The sequence below is a fragment of the Gopherus flavomarginatus genome, chromosome 8 (assembly GCF_025201925.1).
Source record: "Gopherus flavomarginatus isolate rGopFla2 chromosome 8, rGopFla2.mat.asm, whole genome shotgun sequence".
Classification (NCBI taxonomy): Eukaryota; Metazoa; Chordata; order Testudines; family Testudinidae; genus Gopherus; species Gopherus flavomarginatus.
In genome coordinates, this window is record NC_066624.1 from 65,860,709 (window position 1) to 65,884,977 (window position 24,269).

The 24,269-nt window shown below is 42.6% G+C and overlaps 1 protein-coding gene across 10 annotated transcripts in view; it reads left to right on the plus strand.

Annotated features, from left to right (window-relative positions):
• GIGYF2 (GRB10 interacting GYF protein 2) overlaps positions 1-24,269 on the plus strand; it is a 155,843-nt gene that overhangs the window by 118,643 nt on the left and 12,931 nt on the right. For 8 of the 10 annotated variants that reach the window (XR_007775958.1, XM_050965306.1, XM_050965309.1 and 5 more), the window contains 5 exons: positions 13,484-13,642; positions 15,725-15,991; positions 16,700-16,822; positions 23,557-23,760; positions 23,915-24,120. Coding sequence is in view for 9 of the 10 variants with exons in the window: in XM_050965306.1 (XP_050821263.1) it covers positions 13,484-13,642; positions 15,725-15,991; positions 16,700-16,822; positions 23,557-23,760; positions 23,915-24,120 (959 nt within the window). In the remaining variant the exon portion in view is untranslated. The remainder of the gene's footprint in view (positions 1-13,483; positions 13,643-15,724; positions 15,992-16,699; positions 16,823-23,556; positions 23,761-23,914; positions 24,121-24,269) is intronic. The other 2 variants (XM_050965308.1, XM_050965315.1) reach the window with 1 other exon arrangement.

Below are 24,269 nucleotides of genomic sequence, written 5' to 3' on the forward strand. Positions count from 1 at the left end.
GGATAGGAATAACTGGAGAAATAACTGACATTGTTACCATGGTGAGAATTGTCTTTTTGCTTTGTTTTGGTCTATCTGGACCATTGGCCGAAGGAAGCAGCCTTGCATTTTGTTTCATTTTAGACCTACAGCCAAGGAGCCTCCTTGTAACTATTTCATTTTCCTCTGTGAAGGGAACACTTTCCCCCTCCTTTTTGGGACCTAAATTAAAGAGGATATGACTTTAACCCGCTCCAGGCATCTAGTAGTCCAGTTACACTTCATTTTCTCTTGTCTATGTTGACCATTCCAAAACTAGGGTCAGCCAATTTTGTGCAGTTGAAGAAGCAGGACCATAACTGCCAATAGAAAAGTGAGCCTATCTAGAAGGGACGTGTCCAATATCAGAATTCTCTTTGGCATGGTACTTCCCTTGATACCTGCAAACCAACCTTTTGCCCAAGTGGGACCACCAGGAGGAGAACAGATCTCTGATCCTTCACAAGCATATTCTTAAATTCTTGAGAAATATCTGCTGGCAGAAGCCCCTCACAGGCCACCCTTTGAACAGATTTACAATAGATGTGAACTCGCATGGGAAACATGTTATGTCAAGGGGGAGAGTCTCATTCCAGGATCTGCCTTTCCATCAACCTGTTGGAGATAGTGCAGAAGGTGTGTAATATGTCACTCCTTTTTTGGCAGATTCCTACAAAGTGAGTGCTGAAGTTTAAACTTTTTTAAATAAGGAAGGGCTTATCCCGTTCATTTTGAGAGGACAAGTAATCTAAATCAGACTGGAAAATAGAGAACTTATCTATTCACCTGCATATTACCTGTAGCCATAAATCAATTTCAAGACTAAAACCACAAATTAACATCCATTTCTAAAAATGAACCTCAGCTTAATACTGAAGGCTTTTTCTTTGTGTTCTCCACACAAACCTCTCCAAATAGGCATAAGTACTCTTTACTCTCAGAGTAGTCTTTTTAATGGTCCATCACTCTGGTAAGAGGAATCAGTGATCTTGGTGTTTTTTCTATTTTAGAACTGTACTTTCGGTTCTTCTGAAAAGAGTAGCAGTAGTCAAGAGGATATCAGGAGGAGATGCTTTCTCCATCCAGAAATGAATGGTGTTCACAATGACTTGTCTACATTACTTAAGATAGCAAAAATTCTTTAACCAATTTCAGGTGAGACTCAGGTTCTGTGAATCAAACCATTTTATTGACTGAGACACTTAGTTATATCAGCCCTGTTAGGGGTGACAGCAGCTCGTCACAACAAGCAGTCTATTCATATCTTTACACATGCATCTAGGGCACCTCTCTGCTTCCCAACTGGCAATCCTACTCTGTTAGCATGTCTCCTCACAGGGTAGATTTTTTTACCTGATTGTCTCAAGTCTTCATAGCTTAATGGAAGGGAAGGACCAGAAGACTATACAAATGCAAGAGGAAAAGATTTGCAGTCTGATACAAAAAGGCCCGTGTGTTTTTCACAAAGATTGCTATATTCTGTCAGTTTGGGTTATAGACGTCAGTAGAAGTCTGATTTCATTTTGAAGTTACTCTACCCTTTAATGGATATGTTCAAGGTAGACCTCAAACTCTCAAGTCCTGGATTAGAGTCAAGGTCTTGATATATTTTAAAAGATCCCCATGTTATAAGAGATTTAAACTTTGCTGAAATTCATTTTTAAAGATTAAAAATCTGATTCTACACATAGCCTGTGTAAACGTATGCTCTTATTTCTGTTCTTTTTTCTCTCATTGAGTCTCATCTTTGATTGTTAACTCTCTGTGGTAAAGACCTTGTCCTTCTCTGTGGCCTGGTCTACACGGGGGGGGGAGAATAGACTTAAGATACACAACTTCAATTACGAGAATAGCGTAGCTGAAGTCGACATATCTTAGTTCGACTTACCTCGCATCCTTATGGCACAGGGTCGATTGCCATGGCTCCCTCGTCGACTTTGCTTTTGCCTCTCGCTGAGCTGGAGTTCAGCAATCGACGGGAGAGCGATCGGGGATCAATTTATCATGTCTACACTACACGTGATAAATCGATCCCTGATAGATTGGTCACTATCTAGCGGGTAGTGTAGACATACCCTGCGTGTATGCTCAGTGAATAGCACAAAGTTCCCTAATCCTTACTTAAATGTCTCTGAGCAATACAATATACTGCAGTGCAAATGGTAATTCATGTCATACCTACTCTGCTATTAAAAGTGCATTGTGAGCTACTTGATAACCTTGAGCTTAAATGACATATGCAAATGGCCGTTTTTCTGGTGAGTCAATAAGCATCAGGCCTTAACAACATAACTTATTCTAAATTCACCATGAGTAAGGTGATGCTGCAGATGCATCTTAAATTCCTACCAAATACATGTTTTGAAGTGATGGTTAGTCAGTCAGTCATCTTTCCAGCCAAGTACAGGCAGTATATTAGTGTTGCTAATCTATACAGGAAAAGTGAATAGGGATGATTAATCTCTTTAGCTCAAAATGGGATGGTAATGGGGTGGCTTTTTTGTTTTGTTTGTTTTTTGTTAAATTGTATATGAGGGATGGATTGATCATAGTAGGAGATTGGTATATGGAAGGGGTAAGTTTCTGGTCTGTTCAGATAAGAGGGAAAATGTTGGTATAACTGCCCCATAAAAGGTGTGTGTGATGCACTGGAGGATTTTCTGTAGGTAAGTCTCTGGACCATATACAGTAGGTAGGTGGTATAACAAAAGGGCTTTTGGCTCATATGAGAATGTTATGTCCTCAAGGATGAGTGGTTGTAGGAGGATTTCTGGTTTAAAGGCTGGGGCAATGTTCAAGTTGGTTGTGAAACCTTGATTAAAAATTTCCTCCCTTCCAAATACTTGGATTTTGTTAATTATGGCATTCAAATAAAACTGTATTATTGTGAACTATAACAATTTTTATGAAGGGTTTTTTATTTTTTACCATTGTTAATGCATGTGATATTTATGTAGCTAGAATCACTTCAGTTTGTAATGGCGAGTAATTGGTAGCATAGTTGGAGACTGAATTCCTGTGGCTGGAAAATGCCAGGGTTGACTGTGGCACTCAAGCAGTAGAGAATTGTTTCATACTCATTTTTTGTGATAAATAACTTTCAGTTGTCCATTCTGTGTAATTCAGTATATCGCAAGCACTCTAGATCGCAAGCACTCTAGTTCTAACTGTAGAGCTTGTAGGCCAGGTTGTTTCTGAGATACACAATAGCAGGAATGGTTAACTTTTGGAAATGAAATGCCAGTCACTTTCTGGTATTATCTCTGAAATGGCCAGTCATATCCACTTTGGCTTTGCACAGAAACAATCACTTCTGGCAGGACATTACCAATATGGAATTTCACAGAAAATTGTTGTTTTTTAATTTAAAAGTGGTGTGGGAGAGACATCAAAAATGGTCTTATAATTGAAAGTGTCTTGTGTTGACTATAGAGCTGTTACTGTGGCTCCATAATTCTGAAAGTCGGGCAAAATTGTGTGTTTTAATCTTTTCACTGGAAAGAAAAATGTTAGTTCACACTTCAAAAAAAAATCAACAACAAAAAACAGGCTAATCTTGACATTTGTTTTCCATACTGGAAGAAATCCTGGTAACTAATGACAGACTGATCAAAGATAATTAGCACAGATTTATAGAGGAGATAATGCTTAACAAATTAATTAACTTCTTTTGAGGAGGTGACAGTGAGAGCTGAGAAGGGTGAAGCTGTAGACTTATTCTGCATGGACTTCAGGAAGGCTTTTGATACAATACTGCATAAAAGACTAGTGTATAAGGTTAGTAAATATGCTATGATGGTAAACTCTAAATTCATTTTATTATAAATTGATTTTATAAGAGATTAAAGAAGAGTAGTAAACAGTTGCAGGTTATGTAAGAGGGTATTCCATGGTAATCCATGTTTAATCAAGTCTTATTTTTTCACTGCATTGTACAACAGTGAGCTAAATCATAGATTAATGAGCTGGATCATAGTTTCCCTGAACTATATCTAAAATTGTCTCCCTATAAAGTCCCGTCTTCAAGGGATGAGATCCTAGGCAGATTGGGAGATCTGTAGACCTTGCCAGTGCCATCTTCAAGCTGTTTTCAGCATTGTAAGCATTGTAAATGTCAAGTATTTTTAGTGAATATTTTACAAAAACCGATCGCTTTACTGCTTCAGTGAGTTCTAGGTTAATCTAAAACTGAAAACCCTACGTAAGTATCTCCTCTGGTGCTCTTAGTCTCATTTTATACATCTGAAAGGAAACTTGTGCAGCAGTGTATGTACACTGGTGAGATGCATGAAATTGGGGTGGGATAAAAAGGATAGTGACAGGATCCGTATAGATTGGAAAATGACTACTGGTACTTCCTTAATATAGGAACAGCGCAAATTAGAAGGAGTAATCATAACACTTCACATAACAGTTGGTGACAACAAACCCTGGAATATTATGAATGTTTCTGGGCAACATATTACTAGAAAAACATTTTTAAAAAATCAAAAGATATAGAAGAAGTCAAAGCTGATAAACCATCCCTGTATTGGGAGTTTTGAAGTGAAATAAGGAAAATGTGGTTAGTTTTCCTTATAAAAAGAAGTTTAAGTCTTAAAGCTAAGAGAGTCTAATGTGACTCTTGGGAGAAGGGATAGCTCAGTGGTTTGAGCATTGGCCTGCTAAACCCAGGATTGAGTTCAGCCCTTGAGGGGGCCATTTAGGGATTTGGGGCAAAAATCTGTCTGCGGATTGGTCCTGCTTTGAGCAGGGGATTGGACTAGATGACCTCTTGAGGTCTCTTCCCACCCTGATATTATATGACTAGGGGCCACTGCAGGTGAAATAAAATTGTCATGCTTCTCAGCTCCTCATCACACCCCAGCTATGACTAAAACTGCCAAAGGCCACATCAGCCATGCACTAGTTTAACAAAATAAGGTTGGTTTGTTTGTTTGTTTGTTTTTTGATTTTTCCTTTCTGGTTCTCTGCATCATATTTCCAGTGTGGAGGTGGTCTGTCAGAAAACAGTTAGTTCAGTCATTTACTTGAACTGGCTGCATTGTTACAGAATTTCCCGCTACACCAAACTGTGTTTTTATTGCTGATGTAGAAAAATAAATATTTCCTCTAATCAAGCACTTTAATTTATTTGAAATTCTATGCCTTCAAAGGAAGTGGTTAGAAAGATCAAAGATGTAGGCGAAACAGATTTCTTCTTTATATTTTATTTTTACCTGCTAAGAGATTTCTTTGGCAAGTACCTTTTTAAGAGCACATGTTTCCTTTTTTAAGTGGAAAAATGCTTTCACATAAATTAGGATATTACAGGAAAGTAGAGAATTCAAACTTTTTTCCAGGGTCATTGTTAAAACATTTGTGAAAGAAGTTTTTGAAAAGTTTTCTTGTATTTTTCCATTTGGTTGTTCTCTCTCTCTCTTTTTTTTTAAACACACAAAAAAAATAAAACAACCTCCTTCTGAAAAGGAAAAGGGAGAAAAATGTGCTTAAAATCTGCTATCTCAATTTGAAATTTATCTGAGAATAATTCTATTGAAAGTATTAGAGAAGATACAGAGGCAAAGCTAGAAAGAGCAGATAGGAAAACATACGTGAGGAGAATAGGAAAGGTTGGTAAAGTTGGAAAAAAAAATTTGAGATCTGTCAGTCTAGCGATGTATTTTTATGTACTGTGTGTGCCAGTACTGTTCCTGATCATTTCATTCAAAGGCTTTAAATGTGAAGAAGGATCAAAAGATATCTCACTTGTTTCATGTTTCCATAGTCTGCATGTTTTAGAACAGTGGTCCCCAACGTGGTGCTCGTGGGCGCCATGGCGCCCACCGGGGCATTTGTGTGCCTGCCTAGTTCCTAGCAGGGGAGGGAAGCCATGGCCCTGTGTCTGCCAGGGACAGAGAACTGAGGCTGCGGGCACGGTATTCTCTGTTCCCAGCAGGTGCTGGGCCTGCCTAGTGCCCAGCAGGGGAGAGAAGCCATGGCCCTGCACCTGCCAGGGACAGAGAACACTTGGGCTGCTGGCGCCAGTGTTCTTGGTCCCCGGCAGGCGCGGGGCTGCGGCTTAAGCCAGAAAGAAGCCGCGGCCCCACACCTGCCAGGGACAGAGAACTCTGGGGCTTCAGGCGCCAATGTTGTTGGTCCCCGGCAGGCTCAGGGCCCGCCTAGTGCCGAGCAGGGGAGAGAAGCTGGGGTCCCGTGCCTGCTGGAGACAGTACTCCGGGGCTGTGGGCACCAGTGTTCTGTCCTCGCGGCTTCTCTCCAGCTTCTCTCTGGATTCATATATTACGTAATATTAAATATGACTTTTTTTGTATTATTGAATGTACAAATACAAAATAAGCCTTGAAAAATTTAGTGCCCACCACACACTTCTGAAAACATGAATGTGCTACTGGCCACAAAAAGGTTGGGGACCACTGTTTTAGAAGATTATGAAGAAAATTGAGACCAGTTGTCACTCTGTTGCCTTCAATTTTCAGGTGTATAGTCCTGTTCATTTTACTGTTGTTAAAGCCTGTATTGAGGCGTATGAGTCAAACAGCAGCTGTAGTGATATCAGAACCATTGTACAAAGGAGCTGGATTCCAACACAAAATAATAAAGCCTGGAATATGTGTCATGGGTACTTTCTGAAATCCAAGGTAAGGATTTGAGGTCCCAAATACTGTTGAACATGGCAGGGAAGTCTTTTATATATGTTGGCTGAGCATTGAGTAGAGATGACTAGCTTGTAAAGTTTTTCTTGGTAAGAGAGCTCAGCAACCAGACAAGGTAAATGTGGACTCCGTCAGTGTTTATGTTGGAATTTAGAGCTCCCATAGGTTAGCTGTCAGTGATTATTTGTCCACAAGTTGCTGTCTGACTTGCTTCGTGTATGTTGAGAGGAATTATTTACAATTTTTTCCCTCTGATTTCTTCCTTTCCAGTTTACCTTTTCTGCATTGTATTAAACGTCCCTTTGTGGCTGGGATCCAATTTTTGATGATCAAAAATCTTTTGTAAGGATAAAATATCAGTGTGCTCGTTTCAGAGAGAAATACAATTCACTGAGATGATCAGATTGAAAAATTTTATCCTTTGCAGAGTGATAGTACATAAAGAAATACATAGAATCGATTATATGGACAAGACTGACTGTGCATCTAACTCTTCCTGTATTTAGTGCTTCATACCATGATGGGTCTTCTAGAAATAGCTATTATGGTTAACAAAATTTGGTGTAGAAGAAACTTGTACTTAAAGGCTAGAAACTAAGCAAAGGTCAAACGTAGACTGGGAGTACAGAAACTTGAAAAAGAATTAACAGACCTTAAAATCTCTATCAGTAAAAACTAGGGCTGTCAAGCAATTAAAAAAATTGTGATGTTCAACAATAATAGAATACCATTTATTTAAATATTTTTGGGTATTTTCTACATTTTCAAATATATTGATTTCAGTTACAACATGGAATAGGAAGTCTACAGTGCTCACTTTATATTTTTTTATTACAAATATTTGCCCTGCAAAAAACAAAAGATAGTATTTTTCAATTCACCTAATACTAGTACTGTAGTGCAATCTCTTTATCATTAAAGTTGAACTTGCAAATGTAGAATTAGGTACAAAAAAATAACTAAATTCAAAAATAAGGTAAAATTTTAGAACCTGCAAGTCCACTTTGTCCTACTTCTTGTTCAACCAATCGTTCAGACAAACAAGTTTGTTTACATTGCAGGAGATAATGTCGCTTGCTTCTTGTTTACGTCACCTGAAAGTGAGAACAAACGTTTGCATAGCATGCATTGCAAGATATTTACATGCCAGATGCGCTGAAGATTCATATGTCCCTTCATGCTTCAACCACCATTCCAGAGCATACGCATCTATGCTGATAATGGGTTCTGCTTGATAACGATCCAAAGCTGTGCAGACACATGTTCATTTTCATCATCTGAGTCAAATGCCACCAACAGAAGGTTGATTTTCTTTTTTGGTGGTTTGGGTTCTGTAGTTTCTGCCTCAAGAGTATTGCTCTTCTAAGGCTTCTGAAAGTATGTTGCACACCTTATCCCTCTCAGATTTTTGGAAGACACTTCAGATTCTTAAACCTTAGGTTGAGTGCTGTAGCTATCTTTCGAAATCTCACATTGGTACCTTCTTTGCGTTTTGTCAAATCTGCAGTGAAAGTGTTCTTAAAACAAACATGTGCTGGGTCATCATCCGAGATCGTTATAACATGAAATGAAATATATGGCAGAATGCAGGTAAAACAGAGCAGGGGGACATACTATTCTCCCCCAAGGAGTCCAATCAAAAATGTAATAAACGCATTATTTTTTTAATGAGTGTTATCAGTATTGAAGTGTGTCCTCTGGAATGGTGGCCAAAGCATGAAGAGACATACGAATGTTTAGCATATCTGGCACGTAAATACCTTGCAATGCCAGCTACGAAAGTGCCATGCAAACCAATATTCTCACTTTCAGGTAACATTGTAAATCAGAAGCTGGCAGCATTATCTCCTGTAAATGTAAACAAACTTATTTGTAGTAGTGATTGGCTGAACAAGAAGTAGGACCGAGTGAACTTGTAGGGTCTGAAGTTTTACATTGTTTTGTTTTTGAGTGCAGTTGTATATTTAAAAAAAAAAGTACATTTATAAGTTGCACTTGCACGATAGAGATCACACCACAGTACTTGTATAAGGTAAATTGAAAAATACTGTTTCTTTTGTTTATCATTTTTACAGTGCAAATATTTGTAATAAAAGTAATATAAAGTGAGCACTGTACACTTTGTATTCTGTACTGTAATTGAAATCAATATATTTGAAAATGTAGAAAAACATCCAGAAATATTTAATACATTTCAATTGGTATTTATTGTTTAAAAAAATGAATCATGATTAATTGCACTATTAATCGCGATTAATTTTTCTGAGTTAACTGCGCTTAATCGACAGCCCTAGTATAAACACTTATTTGCTATATTTGCAATAATTACCAATTTTAAATACAGTGATGGGAGTACTGCAAATTCCAGTAACAGCCAGTGGTAAATGGCAGGGTTTAGAGGGCACCAACACCATATCATCTGTTTTTTCCAGAGCCTGTGTATGCAATTCCATTATCTTTAATACCTTTACATGAGGAATTGGTACATTTTCAAACCCAGAAATTAAATATTTTAGGCAAGAGTATTGGCTGTTTGTGGAACACTGAACACCAGATAATGCTTTCTTGACATTTTCATGGATAAGTGGATTATGAATGTGAGGTATGTGAAACAGGAGGATTACATTTCCAAACAACCATGGGTCTGGTCTACACTACAGAGTTAGGTCGACAGAAGGCATCTTAACGTTGACCTAATTATGTCAATTTCTATGCTACAGCCTTGCTCCTTCCGAAGTAAGTGCCCTACAACACTGACATAACTCCACCTCCACGAGAGGCACAGGGCTTGTGTCAGTGTAGTTAGCGTGATGCAGTGTCTGTGTAAACTCTGCATTACTTATATTGGTTGTTGGCTATCATTCTTCTCAATTTCACGGCTCCATGCTGGAGCTGTGAACTTGACAAGAAAGGCTGGTAATCTCCTTGCTGTGAACCCTGCGCCTTGCTCACAGCCACTGCTGGCCCCCCAGCTTCCCACTCCGAGCCAGGCTGCCATTTTGGCTCAGACCGAGGAGCCCATGTGGCAGCAGGGTTCCCCACGGGGAGCTTCACCTGGAGCTGGGAGACCATGCTCTCGCGCCCCCCCCCCCCCCGCCTGTTTTAAGTCAGTGCAAGCACTCCTGGTGAGGACGCACTGCACCAACAGAAGGAGGGTAGCATGGACCTGAAAACCAGCAGTAATTACTGCGGTGGCTGTAGGTCAACTTAACTTAAGACAACTTAAGTTTGTAGTGTAGACATGCCCTTGGTATGTTTGCCTGCCTTTTGGAATACAAAGTAAGGAAAGTAAAATAATCTGGTGTGTGCTGAATTGGAACTCTGAGTTAAACTCCCTGTATTTCTTTTCCTGTTACAACATGCAAATGATGGACTAGTAAACCAGCATCTAGCTGCTGAGAAGTATATAAAAGGGCCTTGGACGGTTACACAAGGATGCCTTTTAAATATCTGAATATCAAACCATATTTTTCTCCCGAAGAAAAACTTTATAGATCCCCTGTTCTTAAGTCTGTTTATGTGACTCCGCATATGAAGACCCTGCAAAGGCTGGGAAAGAAACAGCAAGGAAAAAATATCTGAAAAGCTGGGAGATTGCATTATTCTCTCTTGACTATGACCCTGTTTTACTCATTCAGTTTAAGATTCTCTTTTAACAGTGGTGTCCAGTTGGTCATACCTAGAAATTCAAACCACTTGGCTCCCAATTTTTTGTGATCTGGATTATTGCTTTCATTTGTTATAAATCAAACAACCTCCTCATTAGCACGCTTAAAAATAGATCAGTTCCCTCCTCACAGCCTCCCCTTAATTTTTCAGCTGCCCAGGATGCAACAGTGTCTCTCCTTTCATACCTGTGGAATGGAAGGAATCTCTCTACTCTTGCTACATTTGCTCTCTCCTTTCTACAAAGGAAAGTCGGGCAGTGGTATTAGTGATCTGCTGACTTGCAAGAAGGACCCAGTGGCTCTTGTGTCTTTGGTTCATTTTCAGGCAGTGAGTGTTGAGCACCAGTCATTGACTGGGAGATTGTGCCTGACCATAAGTCTGGGCAGGGAGATATTTTGTGATTAATACATTGTTGCATTCCCCATTGACGTTTCTGATGCAGCTCTTTGGTCTGAAATTGTTTTGAGTCCCTTCCCTCTATCGCTGGGGGCAGGGAAAGTGTTTGTAATTGAAGATCAGGGGAAGGTAGGTCTTTATCAGCCAGATGAAAAAGCAACTGCTTCATCCTTCTCCCTTCGTGAGTGAATATATTTTAGCTGTAGGCATAGGCTTCAGAATTGGCCCCAGACAGTACGCTAGACAAGCAAGAAGAGAAAATGGTCAAAGGGTCACCATTTTTTCTCTTACTACTTGGAAACCAAAGCCATTATCCTGTAATAAATACAGTTATGTTAGCTAGGATAATAGAAGGCATATAAACCCTTATGTTTCAGGGCATTTAACTGTTGAGGAATATGAAAAACTTTCCTTTTGGCAGGTCATTCCATAATTGTCCATTATGCAGTTTCCTGTAAGCATCTGTGGTTACCATTGTCCTGGACAGTAAACTGGTCCATTGGCTTGATCTGGTATGGCAGTTCCTATGTTTATACTTCATTTATGTAGTACATGTATGATGTGGTATAGGATTGTTGATAAGGGCCACGGTTTTAGCGTTCCCTTGATTCACCAGAGCCCAAAATTAGTGTGACCTTTGGGGCATGCTGCAAGATTTGTGTCTCTTTGATGTGTTATGATTAAGGCTGTGAGTCTGTCACAGAAGTAATGGATTCTGTGACTTTCCATGACCTCCGTGTCTGCTGGTTCAGGGGCTGCCAGAGCCAGGCAGCCCTTGGGCCAGTAGGAGCAGTTTGGAGGTGTGGGAGGGTGCTCAGGGCGAGGGGCAGGGTGTTGAGGGTTGCGGGGAGTGCTTACCTCGGGATGAGGGGCTCCCCAGCTCCCACTGGCATAGCCCTCCTGCAGCCCCTAGGTGGCGGAGGGGGTGGGGTTCTCCACACTGCCCACAGACCCCATCCCTGCAGCTTCCATTGGCTGTGGTTCCTGGCCAATGGGAGCTACGGCAGCTGGCGCTTGTGACTGGAGCAATGAAACCCCTGCCCTGGTCTCTCTGGTGTCTAGGAACCGCAGGGATGCGGAACTGGGTAGGAAGCACCTGGCCCGCCCCCACTTAGTACCAGCTGGGATCCCAGGCGTCCCAGCCCTCCACCGTACCAGCGGGGTCCTGGGCCATCTTCCCCAGCACCTGTGGCACCCCCAGTCCCATCCCGTCCCCCCCCCCCCCCCCCCCCCGGCGACCAAGTTTTAGTCACAGCAGGTATTTTTAGTAAAATTTATGGACAGGTCACAGCCTGTGAATTAGTGTTTACAGCCTGTGACCTCTCCATGACTTTTACTAAAAATACCCGTGACTAAAATGTAGTCTTAGTTATGATGATATGCTGCTGCTATCTAGCGTATTTATTATAAACACTGATATAATCTGCGAAGAGCAAGAAAATATATATAATAATTCCTGTTTTTAAAAAAAAAACTTTAAAAATCTGCCCACCCAAGATGTGAGAAATTTTGAGCAGAGCAAGTGGGCTGATTCAGGAAGGGGAAGGAAAACTTCCCAAGCACCACTTGGGGACACAGAACTTGACTGAGCATGGGGCAGAGTTGATTAATGTTGGGGGAGTGAAAATGTGGTGACATAAATTGTGTGATGTTGGGGTTGTGGCCTAGAGGGTCTGACAGAGCAGGTACTTTTCACCCAGGCTTGCAAGTTAAATCTTCAGATGAGCAAATGTTCAGGAATATTTTGAGCCCTGTTTAAACTGGTACTACTCATATATCTTGAAATTCCAAATGGTTCTAAAGATTAAATAATGGTCCTGATTTTGAAAAGAAAGGAATAGTTAAAAAGAGAGAATCTTAATCATATTCTCTTCACACATGGATACTTGCTGTCATCAGAGTTCAAAAATTAATGCATGATAAATATTAAACACCCCACTTTGGGGGGAACCAAGTCCTGTCTCCTCCTCCTACAAAGGAGATAAGAAGTTACCACTACCCAAGGGAGGAGAACAGCCGCCACACAGTTGAGAAGTCCCATCTTGTCTTCTGTAATTGAGAGTTGTTAGAAAAATTGCTGCTGCTGCCTTAAAAAGAGAATTCCAAAAAATTTCCTTTCTCTCTCATACTTCACAGGTAATGTTGCCCCTCAGTGCACAAGGCTTCTGCAACTAGATACACCTGTATCTTGCAAGCTCTGTAGTTTCAGATTTATAGTGCACCTTGAATTATAAATAACTTGGAAACTCCAGAATGTAGCTGAGAAGCAGTAGTGATGATATCCTCCAAAGAGGTTTCTACATGCTGTTGCCACTTGAAGAATAGTGATTTCTGAGCTACTTCTCTTTTCCATAAGATCTTTATATAAGGAAGAGATTCAGATCTTGTGCATTGGAAATAGAAGAGTCTTGGTGGTTCTCTGCTCTTTTCTGCCTTCCCTCATATTGAAGCAAAATATTATCAGATATTGATTTTAGATACTCTTCCATTCCAACCTAGAAACAACCAAAGTTTTCATCTAAACTCACCTGTCTCAGGGATGCATGTCCTACCACAATATTTGTTAACCCATGGCTTTGTATTATTGGGATTCTAGGATTTTATAATATGCTTTGTGTTAACATCAACAAAAAAACCAAAAAGTTGGGTGCCTAGGGTTTCCCTGAGACAACTCCTGTGACCAGACCATGTTGTGTTCTGTCTAGTGAATTGATGTTATATCACTTTTTTTTTCCCATCTTCAGGAAGAAGCCCTGAGGCGGCAGCGAGAGCAGGAAATTGCACTAAGACGACAGCGGGAGGAAGAGGAACGACAACAACAGGAGGAAGCACTTAGAAGATTGGAAGAGAGGAGAAGAGAAGAAGAGGAAAGACGACAGCGAGAAGAGTTGCTTCGTAAACAGGTGAAAATGAGTGCAAGGGATTTACCATGCTCAGGCATGGGAGATACTGGAACTGAGTGAACACAGAGACTTAATAGTAAGCTGAGGAGAGGATGATCCTTTCTGATCAGGATGGGAATTTGGTAGTAGAACTGCATATGGGCAGAATTAAACTGAATGAACATAGATTACATTTTTCTTTTAACCTGGTAATAAGGATGAGGAAACTTGGTGCCATGGGAAACCATCACAACTTTATTGTTGAGAAAGCGGAGTAGGTAGTAGTTCACACTCATCAGCAGAGCACCTCCTTGCACCATGCCATGTTACAGGGGGGGTTGTCTCCATTGCCCCTTGCAGGCCATCTGTCTTTGTATGCCACACAGTTCTGGTTGAGAAGTAGCTAGTTCAGACCCCTTCCAGGGTATCAAAATGTCCAAGTGTAGTTCAGAGTCCCAAATAATCAGCTTATCTTCTGGGCCTGGTTCTCAGCCCTCTCCTAGCATTCCACTGCCTTTCAGTGTCTCTGGTATCAAGCACTGTCCTGCCCAACATAAATCTTCCTGAGGCTGCAACTCTCCAACAAGCCTTGGTGCTTTGGGCCTTCAGAGGAGCCAGCCTGCCTGTGTTCTCTGTGGCTTTTTCTCCAGCAGGATTCCCCCCCCCCCCCACTGCCTCCTTTCCCCAAGGACTCCAGCAGTTTACCTCAGGAGTCTCCCTGCTCCTTACAGGTCCTATCTTTGGCTCTCTTCTCTCTCCTTCTCCTCCCCCCCTCCCCCCCCCAAGCCTAACTTGCTCCCTGTGAGCCTCTTCCAGCCTGACTTCACTAAGCCTCTCCCAGAGAGGAAACTCCTTGTTCCACTCTCTCCTGGGTTTCCTCTCCTGCATTCACAGATCTGTTCAGATAGTCCTCTCTCTGATCTTCTGCTTCTTGATCAGTCATGAAGTCACTATCACACACAAGGGGCCAACCAGCTTGTGACAGAGCTATATTTGTTGAATGTTTTACTTTCCATTATACATTTGACTGTGGCTCCAGAATATGTTGTGGCCTAAGCTTTCCAGTCTGTGGTCATTAATTTAAAAAGAGGGGCAAAATGCGTATAGTACTCTACCCTGATAGTGTAAAATGTTTACTCTGTAGGATTCAATGTTTTGGACATTACTATAGAATACTGTATCATCCTTGACTCTTCTCCCACATTGCCTATATTTGCCAATCTGGCTGATTCCACTCTGTCAAATCTGCACTCCTTCTTGAAAACCTCATCCATGCTCCTTCATATCCTCTTGCCTTGGCTACTGTAACTTCCTTTTTTGAGGCCTCCTAAATTCTAGCTTTATAGATTCCATTATGTGCCAACTCCTCCTGCCAGCGCGTGCTCGCTCTCTCTCTCTTTTTTTGAAAACTGTCTTCTTCACATGAGTCCCCAAACAGCTTCATTGTCTCCACATTAGCTTCAGAATCTACTTTAAAGTCACCTACTGTTAAAATTCATAACTCCATGTCAGTGTCTGTTACTCTTCCTACTCTAGCAGTTCATCTAACAATACTTCCTTCCTTATCCTACCACATAATCTTGGGTTTGTTGGCGTAAGAGCCTTCTTTGATGATCTAGAAGTATGAAATAGCCAAATCTTATCTTTTAAGCTTTAAATTCCCTCCCCCTCATTTCTAATCTGATCTGCAAACCTTGTCTCCCTTTTTTTTTCTACTTTTCCTCATTTCATGGATTGAAATCTGGCAGCAGCACTTCACTGTGAGAGCTAGTAGCAAATAGTGGAGGTGCACAGTAATAATGTGAATAAAAATCCCAGGGAAAAGATGGGGCAGTATTTGCGTTTTTCCTCTGTCCTGTCTGACCTGTAGCTAGCCTTCACCTTAAGGAAAACTTCCCCTTCTAATTCAGGATGCATTATGAAACCTTTATTTTGAAGGACAGTAGACCAAATTATTTTCTCAGCCTGAAAAGGATAAAGTTGAATAAATGCGTTCTTTACGGACCACATTTGTACAATTAAATAAAAAGTTTCCATCTGTTCTGTCAGGTCTTCTAAGCATCACGTTTCATGAAGTAATTTAGATCTTTTAAGTCCTCTTAGAGACTTTACTGTTCTTTGTATCCTGGGAAGGAAGAGGAGGCTGCCAAATGGGCACGTGAAGAAGAGGAGGCCCAACGTCGACTAGAGGAAAACCGGTTGCACATGGAGGAGGAGGCAGCCAGATTACGGCTTGAAGAGGAAGAGCGAAAGCGCAAGGAGCTGGAACTCCAGCGCCAGAAGGAATTATTACGACAAAGGCAGCAGCAGCAGGAGGCCCTGCGCCGGTTGCAGCAGCAGCAACAGCAGCAGCAACTTGCACAGATGAAGGTAATGCTCTTCAACAAGTTAACTTCCTTTCCCACTCACCTAATACGTGCAGTTAAAACATCACCATAGTGTAGGACCAATGGAACTAGCTTGGAAGGCATCTAGTTAATTGGATTGAATCAAGAGAAAGGGAACTGAGTGCTGGAACTGAACGATGAGGAAGGAGAAGGGACAGCAAAGAGTTGTTGGGGAGGAAGAGATGCTCGATATCTGGAGACAGTTGAGAGAAACAAATTTTTTTTTAATTCCCCCTTTTTGTCATTTTTAATTTGAAAAACATTTATACGGTTTGGCATTCGGTTGTTTTAGTAGCCTCCAATGTGAGGTAACTGAGTTTTAAATATGCTTCAAGTAAATACCATGCTGTCTTTGAGGAAAAAATTGATCAAAATGTATTATACACTGTAACTATCTTTTTATTCAGCAAATACACACATGTTTTGGTCCCCAAAATTGTTGCCATTTTTTTTGAATAACAGTTTGTGTCCTATTATGTAGTTGTTCATTGGACACAGCAGGCCCTTACACTGCCTTGCACATGTAACAAAAATATTACTGCACTGAAAAACTGATACCTTTAAACCAGATCTTTGGGTATCTTGTAGTATCTCTTCTATTCAGTGGGATCGAAAGATTTGTCCATATGTTTGCAGTTTCAGTAGTGTTCACTTCTGAGAATTTGTAATTATTATTTCCTGTTTTTCCCAGCTCCCTTCTTCTTCAACATGGGGCCAGCAATCCAGCTCAGGAGCATGTCAGTCCCAGACCACGTTGTCATTGGCAGAAATCCAAAAGCTTGAAGAAGAGCGAGAACGGCAGCTTCGAGAGGAGGTAAATTCAGTTGAAGTAGGTTTGAGGTCTGTAAGCTGGAGTAAAATTGATGCATTTCTACTTAGCTGTTTATTAAGTGATTAAATATAAAAGAACAAACAGGAATAAGCAAACTTTTAAATAGGACCAAGTCATCTGGGCTGTTTTGTCTTTCAGACGAAGAACCAGCTACTCATTTGAAACTACTGAACTAATTTAACCTGTATCCTAAACTGTATTTGAATGCAGATTTCCAGAAAGGAGGAAATATGACTTCCTTTTGTTGTGTTTTATAGAATCCCAGCAATATATTAGGGATATGTGTTCAGGGGACATTCAGAACTTGAATAACAGGTGCATTGGTAAATTCTTGTTGACACTTAGTACTGGAACACGGAAGATCAGAGTGAGATGTATTTACAAAACTATATTAAATAAGTGTTGGGGAAATGAAATTGTAAGAGAACACAGCAGGTCTTCGTAATATAGAAAAAATGTGGGGATCGAGATGATGGACACTTTATAAAGCTACTCTTTGAGTGCTTCTTGAGGGCTGTTGATCTTATATTATTCTTGTTATTGACCACCTGCAATTTTTGTCCTTTTTGGTTTTTGGCTGTTTTTCTTTTGCATATGGAAGAAGAAAATTAAAGTGATAGAATAACTCTCCTGATTGGTGGCTAGGCTGACTAGCCCCTTGATCATCTTTGGCCTAGATTGATTTCACTTGCCATGGCTAAAGACAGCGAAGTCTTGGCAATATTATCAGCTATGCCATCTACGTTAAACCCTAGGTATGATGTCTCTAAATGCCAGTTGAGGAAAAACTTGCTTAGCTGTGCCATAGAAGAGCATGCAACAGCTAAAAGCAAATCTTTCTGAACAGGCTGCAACTGTGTGTGTGGTACGGTACCAAAATATGGGTAGAGCTGTTGTGGATCTTACCTACAACTATTACTCTTAAAATACATCTACACAGCCTGCAGCAGCGAGCCCAGAGATGACCCATGTCTATCAATAGTGTGGGAGGTGGCAGAGTGAGGGCAGCTGGCTTCAGTACAAGGCAATCAGCAAGTCAGGGGAGGAGGGCACATGGTCCTACATTTCCCCCCAGTCCCTCCACGTGTTGCCTGTGAGCAAGCCTCCGAGGAGGGAATGGGCTTTCAGACCCTGAGCTCCAGCGCCAGCTGCAACTTCAAAGCGCAGTCTACTCATGTGTTTTTAGAGAGCTAGCATGAGCCTTGGACGTCAACCTGGATTGCGAGGCTCACTGCCATGGACTATGTAGTTATTTTTTTGTTCATTTAAACAGGTTTGGGTCCCGATGTTTATTTCTATTTTTACAAAAGCATCTTCTTTGGGCCATAAATTCTTATCGTCCCTTCTATGTCTGATATCCAGAAGCTCAACATAGCAGTTGTTTTTATTGTAGAAACAAGTTCAGAGTGTAGAACTTGTTCTTTTTCCCTGTGGGTGTCATTAAATTCCCAAGTAATGCTGATACCGATGAAATTTTGATAGTTTTCCAAAGAATAAATGCCACGAGAGCTTGAAAAATCCTACACCAAAGTATGTGGATTTACATTCAGAAACTGACACAGAAGATCAGCAAAGTAGACATTTGGAGCAAATGACAGTTGGAATGCATTGTTTCAAAACAATAGTTACTTTGTTTCAAAGGGGGGAGGGTGGTTGGCTTACAGGGAGTTAAAATCAACAAGGGGTGGATTTGCATCAAGTTGAAACACACACAACTGTCACACCGAAGCCTGGCCAGTCATGAAACTGGGGTTCAAAGCCCTCTGATGCTCAGTGTGCCTTGCTGTGCTCTTCTAATCGCCCTAACGTCTCGCTGCTCAAAATCGGACAGCAGGCAATTTGCCTCAACCTCCCACCCTGCCATAAATATCTTACTCTTACTCTCTGATATTATGGATCATACATCAAGCAGCAATAACAGTGGGAATGTTAGTTGTGCTGAGGTCTGACCTAGCCAGCAAACAACGCCAGCGAGGTTTTAAAGGCAAATTCCACCACCATTCTGCTCTTGCTCAGCCTATAGTTGAACTGCTCCTTACTACTGTCCAGGCTTCATGAGCCATGGGAGCAAGTGGTAGGCTGCGGTAGGTGCGACCACGTGGTGCTGTCGGCTGGGAGAGCAGCCTGAGACAGAACCCTCCAGCTCGCATGATATTCTAGGCAGAATCTCCATGAGACGAAACTTAGGGTTTGTCTACACTACAAAATTACTCAGATTTTACAGAAGTTGATTTTTGGGAACAGATTGTATAAAGTTGAGTGCATGCGTCCACACTAAGCACATTAATTCAGTGGTGTGCGTCCATAGTACCGTGGCAAGCATCAGCATTCCAAGTGATGCACTGTGGTAGCTATTCCACAGTTCCCGCAGTCCCCGCTGCCTATTGGAATTCTGGGTTGAGCTCCCAATGCCTGATGGGGCCAAAAATTTGTCGCAGGTGGTTATGGTTAAATGTTGTCAGCCCTCCCTCCGTGAAAGCAATGGCAGACAATCATTTTGCACCCTTTTCCCTGGATTGCCCGAGCAGATGCCATAGCACGGCAAGCATGGAGCCCGCTCAGCTCACCACAGCAGTTATGAGCATTGTAAACACCTTGCGCATTATCATGCAGTTTATGCAGAACCAGAAGCTGAAAAACCAGGCGAGGAGGTGATGGCAGCATGATGATGAGAGTAATGAGGATATGGACACAGACTTTTCTCAAAAGTGCTGACCCCGGCAATGTGGACATCATGGTGTTAATGTGGCAAGTTCATGCTGTGGAATGCCGATTCTGGGCCCAGGAAACAAGCACAGACTGCTGGGATCGCATAGTGTTGCAGGTCTGGGACAATTCCCAGTGGCTGCGAAACTTTCACATGCCTAAGGGCACTTTCATGGAACTTTGACTTGCTTTCCCTTGCCCTGAAGTGCCAGAATACCAAGATGAGAGCAGCCCTCACAGTTCACAAGCGAGTGGTGATAGCCCTGTGGAAGCTTGCAATGCCAGACAGCTACTGGTCAGTTGGGAATCAATTTGGAGTGGGCAAATCTGCTGTGGGGGTTAATGTCATGCAAGTAGCCAACGCAATCACTGAGCTGCTGCTATCAAAGGTAGTGACTCTGGGAAATGTGCAGGTCCGAGTAGATGGCTTTGCTGCAATGGGATTCCCTAACTGGTGAGGCGATAGATGGAACCCATATCCATATCTTGGGACTGGACCACCAAGGCAGCCAGTACGTAAACTGCAAGGGGACTTTTCAATGGTGCTGTAAGCACTGGTGGATAACACGGTTGCATAGATAAAACGTAAGTACACATACAGTTTAGTCATTCAGAGGGTTTTAACTGGAGGCTTGTCATCACTTACTGTGGATTGACGCTGTGGTGATTGATCCACTTGGGGTCGATTTAACAGGTCTAGTGAAGACCCGCTAAATCAGGGGTCAGCAACCTTTCAGAAGTGGTGTGCCGAGTCTTCATTTATTCACTTCAATTTAAGGTTTTGCATGCCGGTAATACATTTTAATGTTTTTTAGAAGGTCTCTCTCTGTCTATACATTATATAACTAAACTACTGTTGTATGTAAAGTAAACAATGTTTTCAAAATGTTTAGGAAGCTTCATTTAAAATTAAATTAACATGCTGATCTTATGCTGCCAGCCTGCTGCTGGCCTGGGGTTCTGTTCACCTAGGTTGGCAGTGGGCTGAGCGGGGCCGGAGGCTGGGACCCCAGGGCTCAGCCTGCTGCCGGTCTGGGGTCCAGCCCTGTCCACATAGAGTAGGTACCTACCTTCTCCCTGGTTCTGGGCCATTCTCTTCCCCTCTCTCTGCACTGAGCTGAGGGTGAGCCTGCACTGAGCACAGGGCTGGGGTGAAGGAGCAGGCTGGGGTGCAGGGTCTGGCCAGGAGCTAGAATGAGGGAGGGGGCTCAGGTTTAGGGGAGGAGGTTTGGGTGTGGAGCGCTTACCTGGGCAGCTCCTATTTGGTGCAGGGGTGTGTGTGTGTGCAGGAGATCCCATTTGGTGCTCAGGGTGGGAGGTGGGGTTGTGGGGGGAGTGCAGGAGTCAGGACAGGGGGTGTGTGAGGAGGATGCAGGAGTCAGGACAGAAGGCTGGGGTCATGTGAGGGGGGTGCAGGAGTCAGGGCATGGGGTGTAGGGGGCTGGGTATCTGTGGGAGGTGCTAGAGTCAGGGCTGGGGTCGTGTGGGGGGGTGCAGAGGACTGGGGTGTGAGGGGGTGCAGGAGTCAGGGCAGGAGGGTGGCCTGGGATCGGGGGAGGTGTGGTCCCAGTCCCCTGCCCTGAGCAGCTCATGGCAGGGGGCTGGAGGGATATGCCCTGATTCCACCCCCCTTCCGCAAGGCCCCGCTTCTGCCTGTTCTCCGTCTGCTTCCTGGTCTGAGCAGCAAGGGCGCTGGGGCTCCTCTTCTCCTCTCCCTCACAAGGGCCATCGAGAGCAGGGAGGGGAGAGGAGGCGGGGCATGATGGAGCACTGTGGGGGAAGAGGCGGGGGAGGGGGAAGCTTGGCTGCCAGTGGAGCCTGCCCTACAGCAGCAGCCGGCAGGACCAAGCTTGCTTCTGCCACTGCCAGAGAGAGTGATAGGTGGTGGGCAGAGAAGAGCGGGCTGGGCCAGGCAGGATTTTTAATGGCACGCTGCTGCCTCACAGGGTCCCGGCCATCGGCCCCGCTCAGCCTACTGCCAGGGTTCGGCAGCGGGCTGAGCGGGGCCAGCGGCAGCCACAGTGTGCCATTAAAAATGGACTTGCGTGCTGTTGTGCTAAATCAACTGCCAATCAATCTCCTATGGACTCCAGTACTCCACCGGAACAAGAAGCATAAGGTAAGTCTGCTATCGGGCTTGCCTATGTGGACAGTTGGCGCACAGCAACCTGGGCTGTAAATGTATAGCACTCTAGTCTGCTACATGCTAACTGGCTGTGTGGGCGCTGCTACTGCACACTAAGTTCCATAGTGCACTTGACTTACTGCTGTTTCTAAGAGTAGTAGGTCAAAGTGCATTACAGAACTTTTAGTACATGATAGCACAGTCCATGCAAACAGTGCATGACTGGCTAGGACACTAGATTTACAACCAGCTTGCCATGCATTAACTCCATATAGACAAGTCCACAGTTTCTTAAATGTTTACCTTTTAGATTTTATCTAGTAATAAAATTATACCTATGATACTGTATCAAATAAACTGATCTCTATTACAATTTATAGGCATAAAGCATATAACATAGACAAAACAAGTAAAGAGGAAGCTATTTCACAGCTTAGCAAGTTAGCCATTGTAGTTACTCATCCTGTGTGAAACACAGAAAAAATCTATCTCTGCTGTTCTCAAGCAGGGGTCCAAAGCCCCCTGGGGTGGCCTCAAGCAGGTTTCAGGGGGTCTGCCAAGTAGGGTCGGCATTAGACTCCCTGGGGCCCAGGACAGAAAGCCGAACGAAGCCCCTCTGCCCTGAGCACCACCACCACCCGGGGCCAAAACCTGAGCAGCTTAGTTTCATAGGGCTCCCTGTGGTGTGGGGTCCTGAGCAACTGCCCTGCTTGCTACCCCCTAATGCCGGCCCTGGCTTTTATATGCAGAAAAACAATTGTGGCGCAGGTGGGCCTTGGAGTTTTTACAGCATGTTACAGGGGGCTCAGAAAGAAAAAGGTTGAGAACTCCATATCTATCTGATGTGCTTTAAAGGCTGAGGCCTACATTGTGACAAAGATTCTGGCTTGTGTGTGGGTGTATATAACATGACTTTTGTTAATAAGTGTCATATTTTCTGTATCATCACTGCAGTAGTATTATTTTAAAGATTCAGTATTTTTACTGTCACTCTTTTATAATATTTGACTGTCTTTTTCATATTTGACATTCTTAGATATATCTTTGGATCATTTTACCCTCCAAAAGCAAAGCCCAGTTATTTCTTAACTCTGGGAAAGAAAATTATTTGCCTTCAACTATTGTATTCAACCACATTTACCCTTCTATTTTCATAACAGGAAGATTTTTGTGGTCTTTACCTTTTTGTTCAAAAAGGGGAATTTTGATTAGGGTGACAAGACAGCAAGTGTGAAAAATCGGGACAGAGTGTGGGGGATAATAGGAGCCTATATAAGAAAAAGACCCAAAAATCGGGACTTCCCCTATAAAATTGGGACATCTGGTCACCCTAATTTTGATATTTGCCTTAAACCATATTTAATCAGGGGTTATGAGTAGATTATGCATTAAAGTGGCTTAATGGCTCAGAAATATGGGAAGTAAAGTTCTGTTTTAACTTAAAGAAACAGATAAAATGCTACCATCCTAAAATTTTAATTATTTTTTTTAAAAAGCAAGAAAAGTGAAAAATGGTGTCAGTTTAATTTTCACACTCTGCTTCCTGGTCATGTGCAACAGCAGCATAGCAAGGGCTGGGGGGTTGGGGCGTGAGTATGGTTTCCAGAGTTTAGAGCAGCAAGAAATGGAGGGACTGACTGCCTGGGTCATAATGTTGAGGCAGATTTAGTCACTGTCATGGGCTAATGACACTTTCCATTCAGTAGTCATAATTAAACATACTTTTCTTATAGAAACCCATAGAGAAGTTTAAAGGCATAAAAACAGTGCTGCCCATGTCAACCAAAAATCAAACTGAAATCAGTAAGGATCTGCAAACCAGGATCCCCAGTAGTTATCTTCAGAGAGTCAGAGCAGGCATGTTGTTTCTTTTTGTATGCAACAGCAAAGACGTCAGCAGCGTGAACTGATGAAAGCCCTCCAGCAGCAGCAGCAGCAGCAACAGCAGCAACAAAAAATGTCAGGTTGGGGTAATGTCACCAAGCCAACAGGCGCTACCAAATCTCTCTTGGAAATACAGCAGGAAGAGGCGAGGCAGATGCAGAAGCAACAGCAGCAGCAGCAGCCGAACAGAGTCCGCAGTACTATGGTGCATATCTTATTTACCTAACCAGTACATAGAGAATTGTTCCTTGCGTTGTTCCCCTCTCATCACACTCCATTTCGGTTTTCTGAGACATTGATGCTGTTCCTCCCGATCTGATGCTAATAACCAGGGTCTCGTTTCTGTTTTGTTTCAACAGCATTCTAGCCTGCACAGCAGCATTGGAAATTCAGTGTGGGGCTCTCTAAACACTAATCCCACCAGCCAGTGGGCATCTGATCTAGTCACCAGCATCTGGAGCAATTCTGACACTAAAAACTCTAATATGGGGTTCTGGGATGATGCAGTGAAGGAAGTGGGGCCGCGTAACTCAACCAATAAAAACAAGAGCAATGCCAGCCTCAGGTATGAATCAGGGGAGGAGTTTGTTTTTGGCAAAGGACTGCCAGTCTTGCACTGATCTTTAACCAACTATAGCTTCGTCCCCTCTGGTTCTTGAAAATTCTGTACTGCTGTCTTAAAATAGTGTTTAGCAACAAACAGCTTATAGGCCA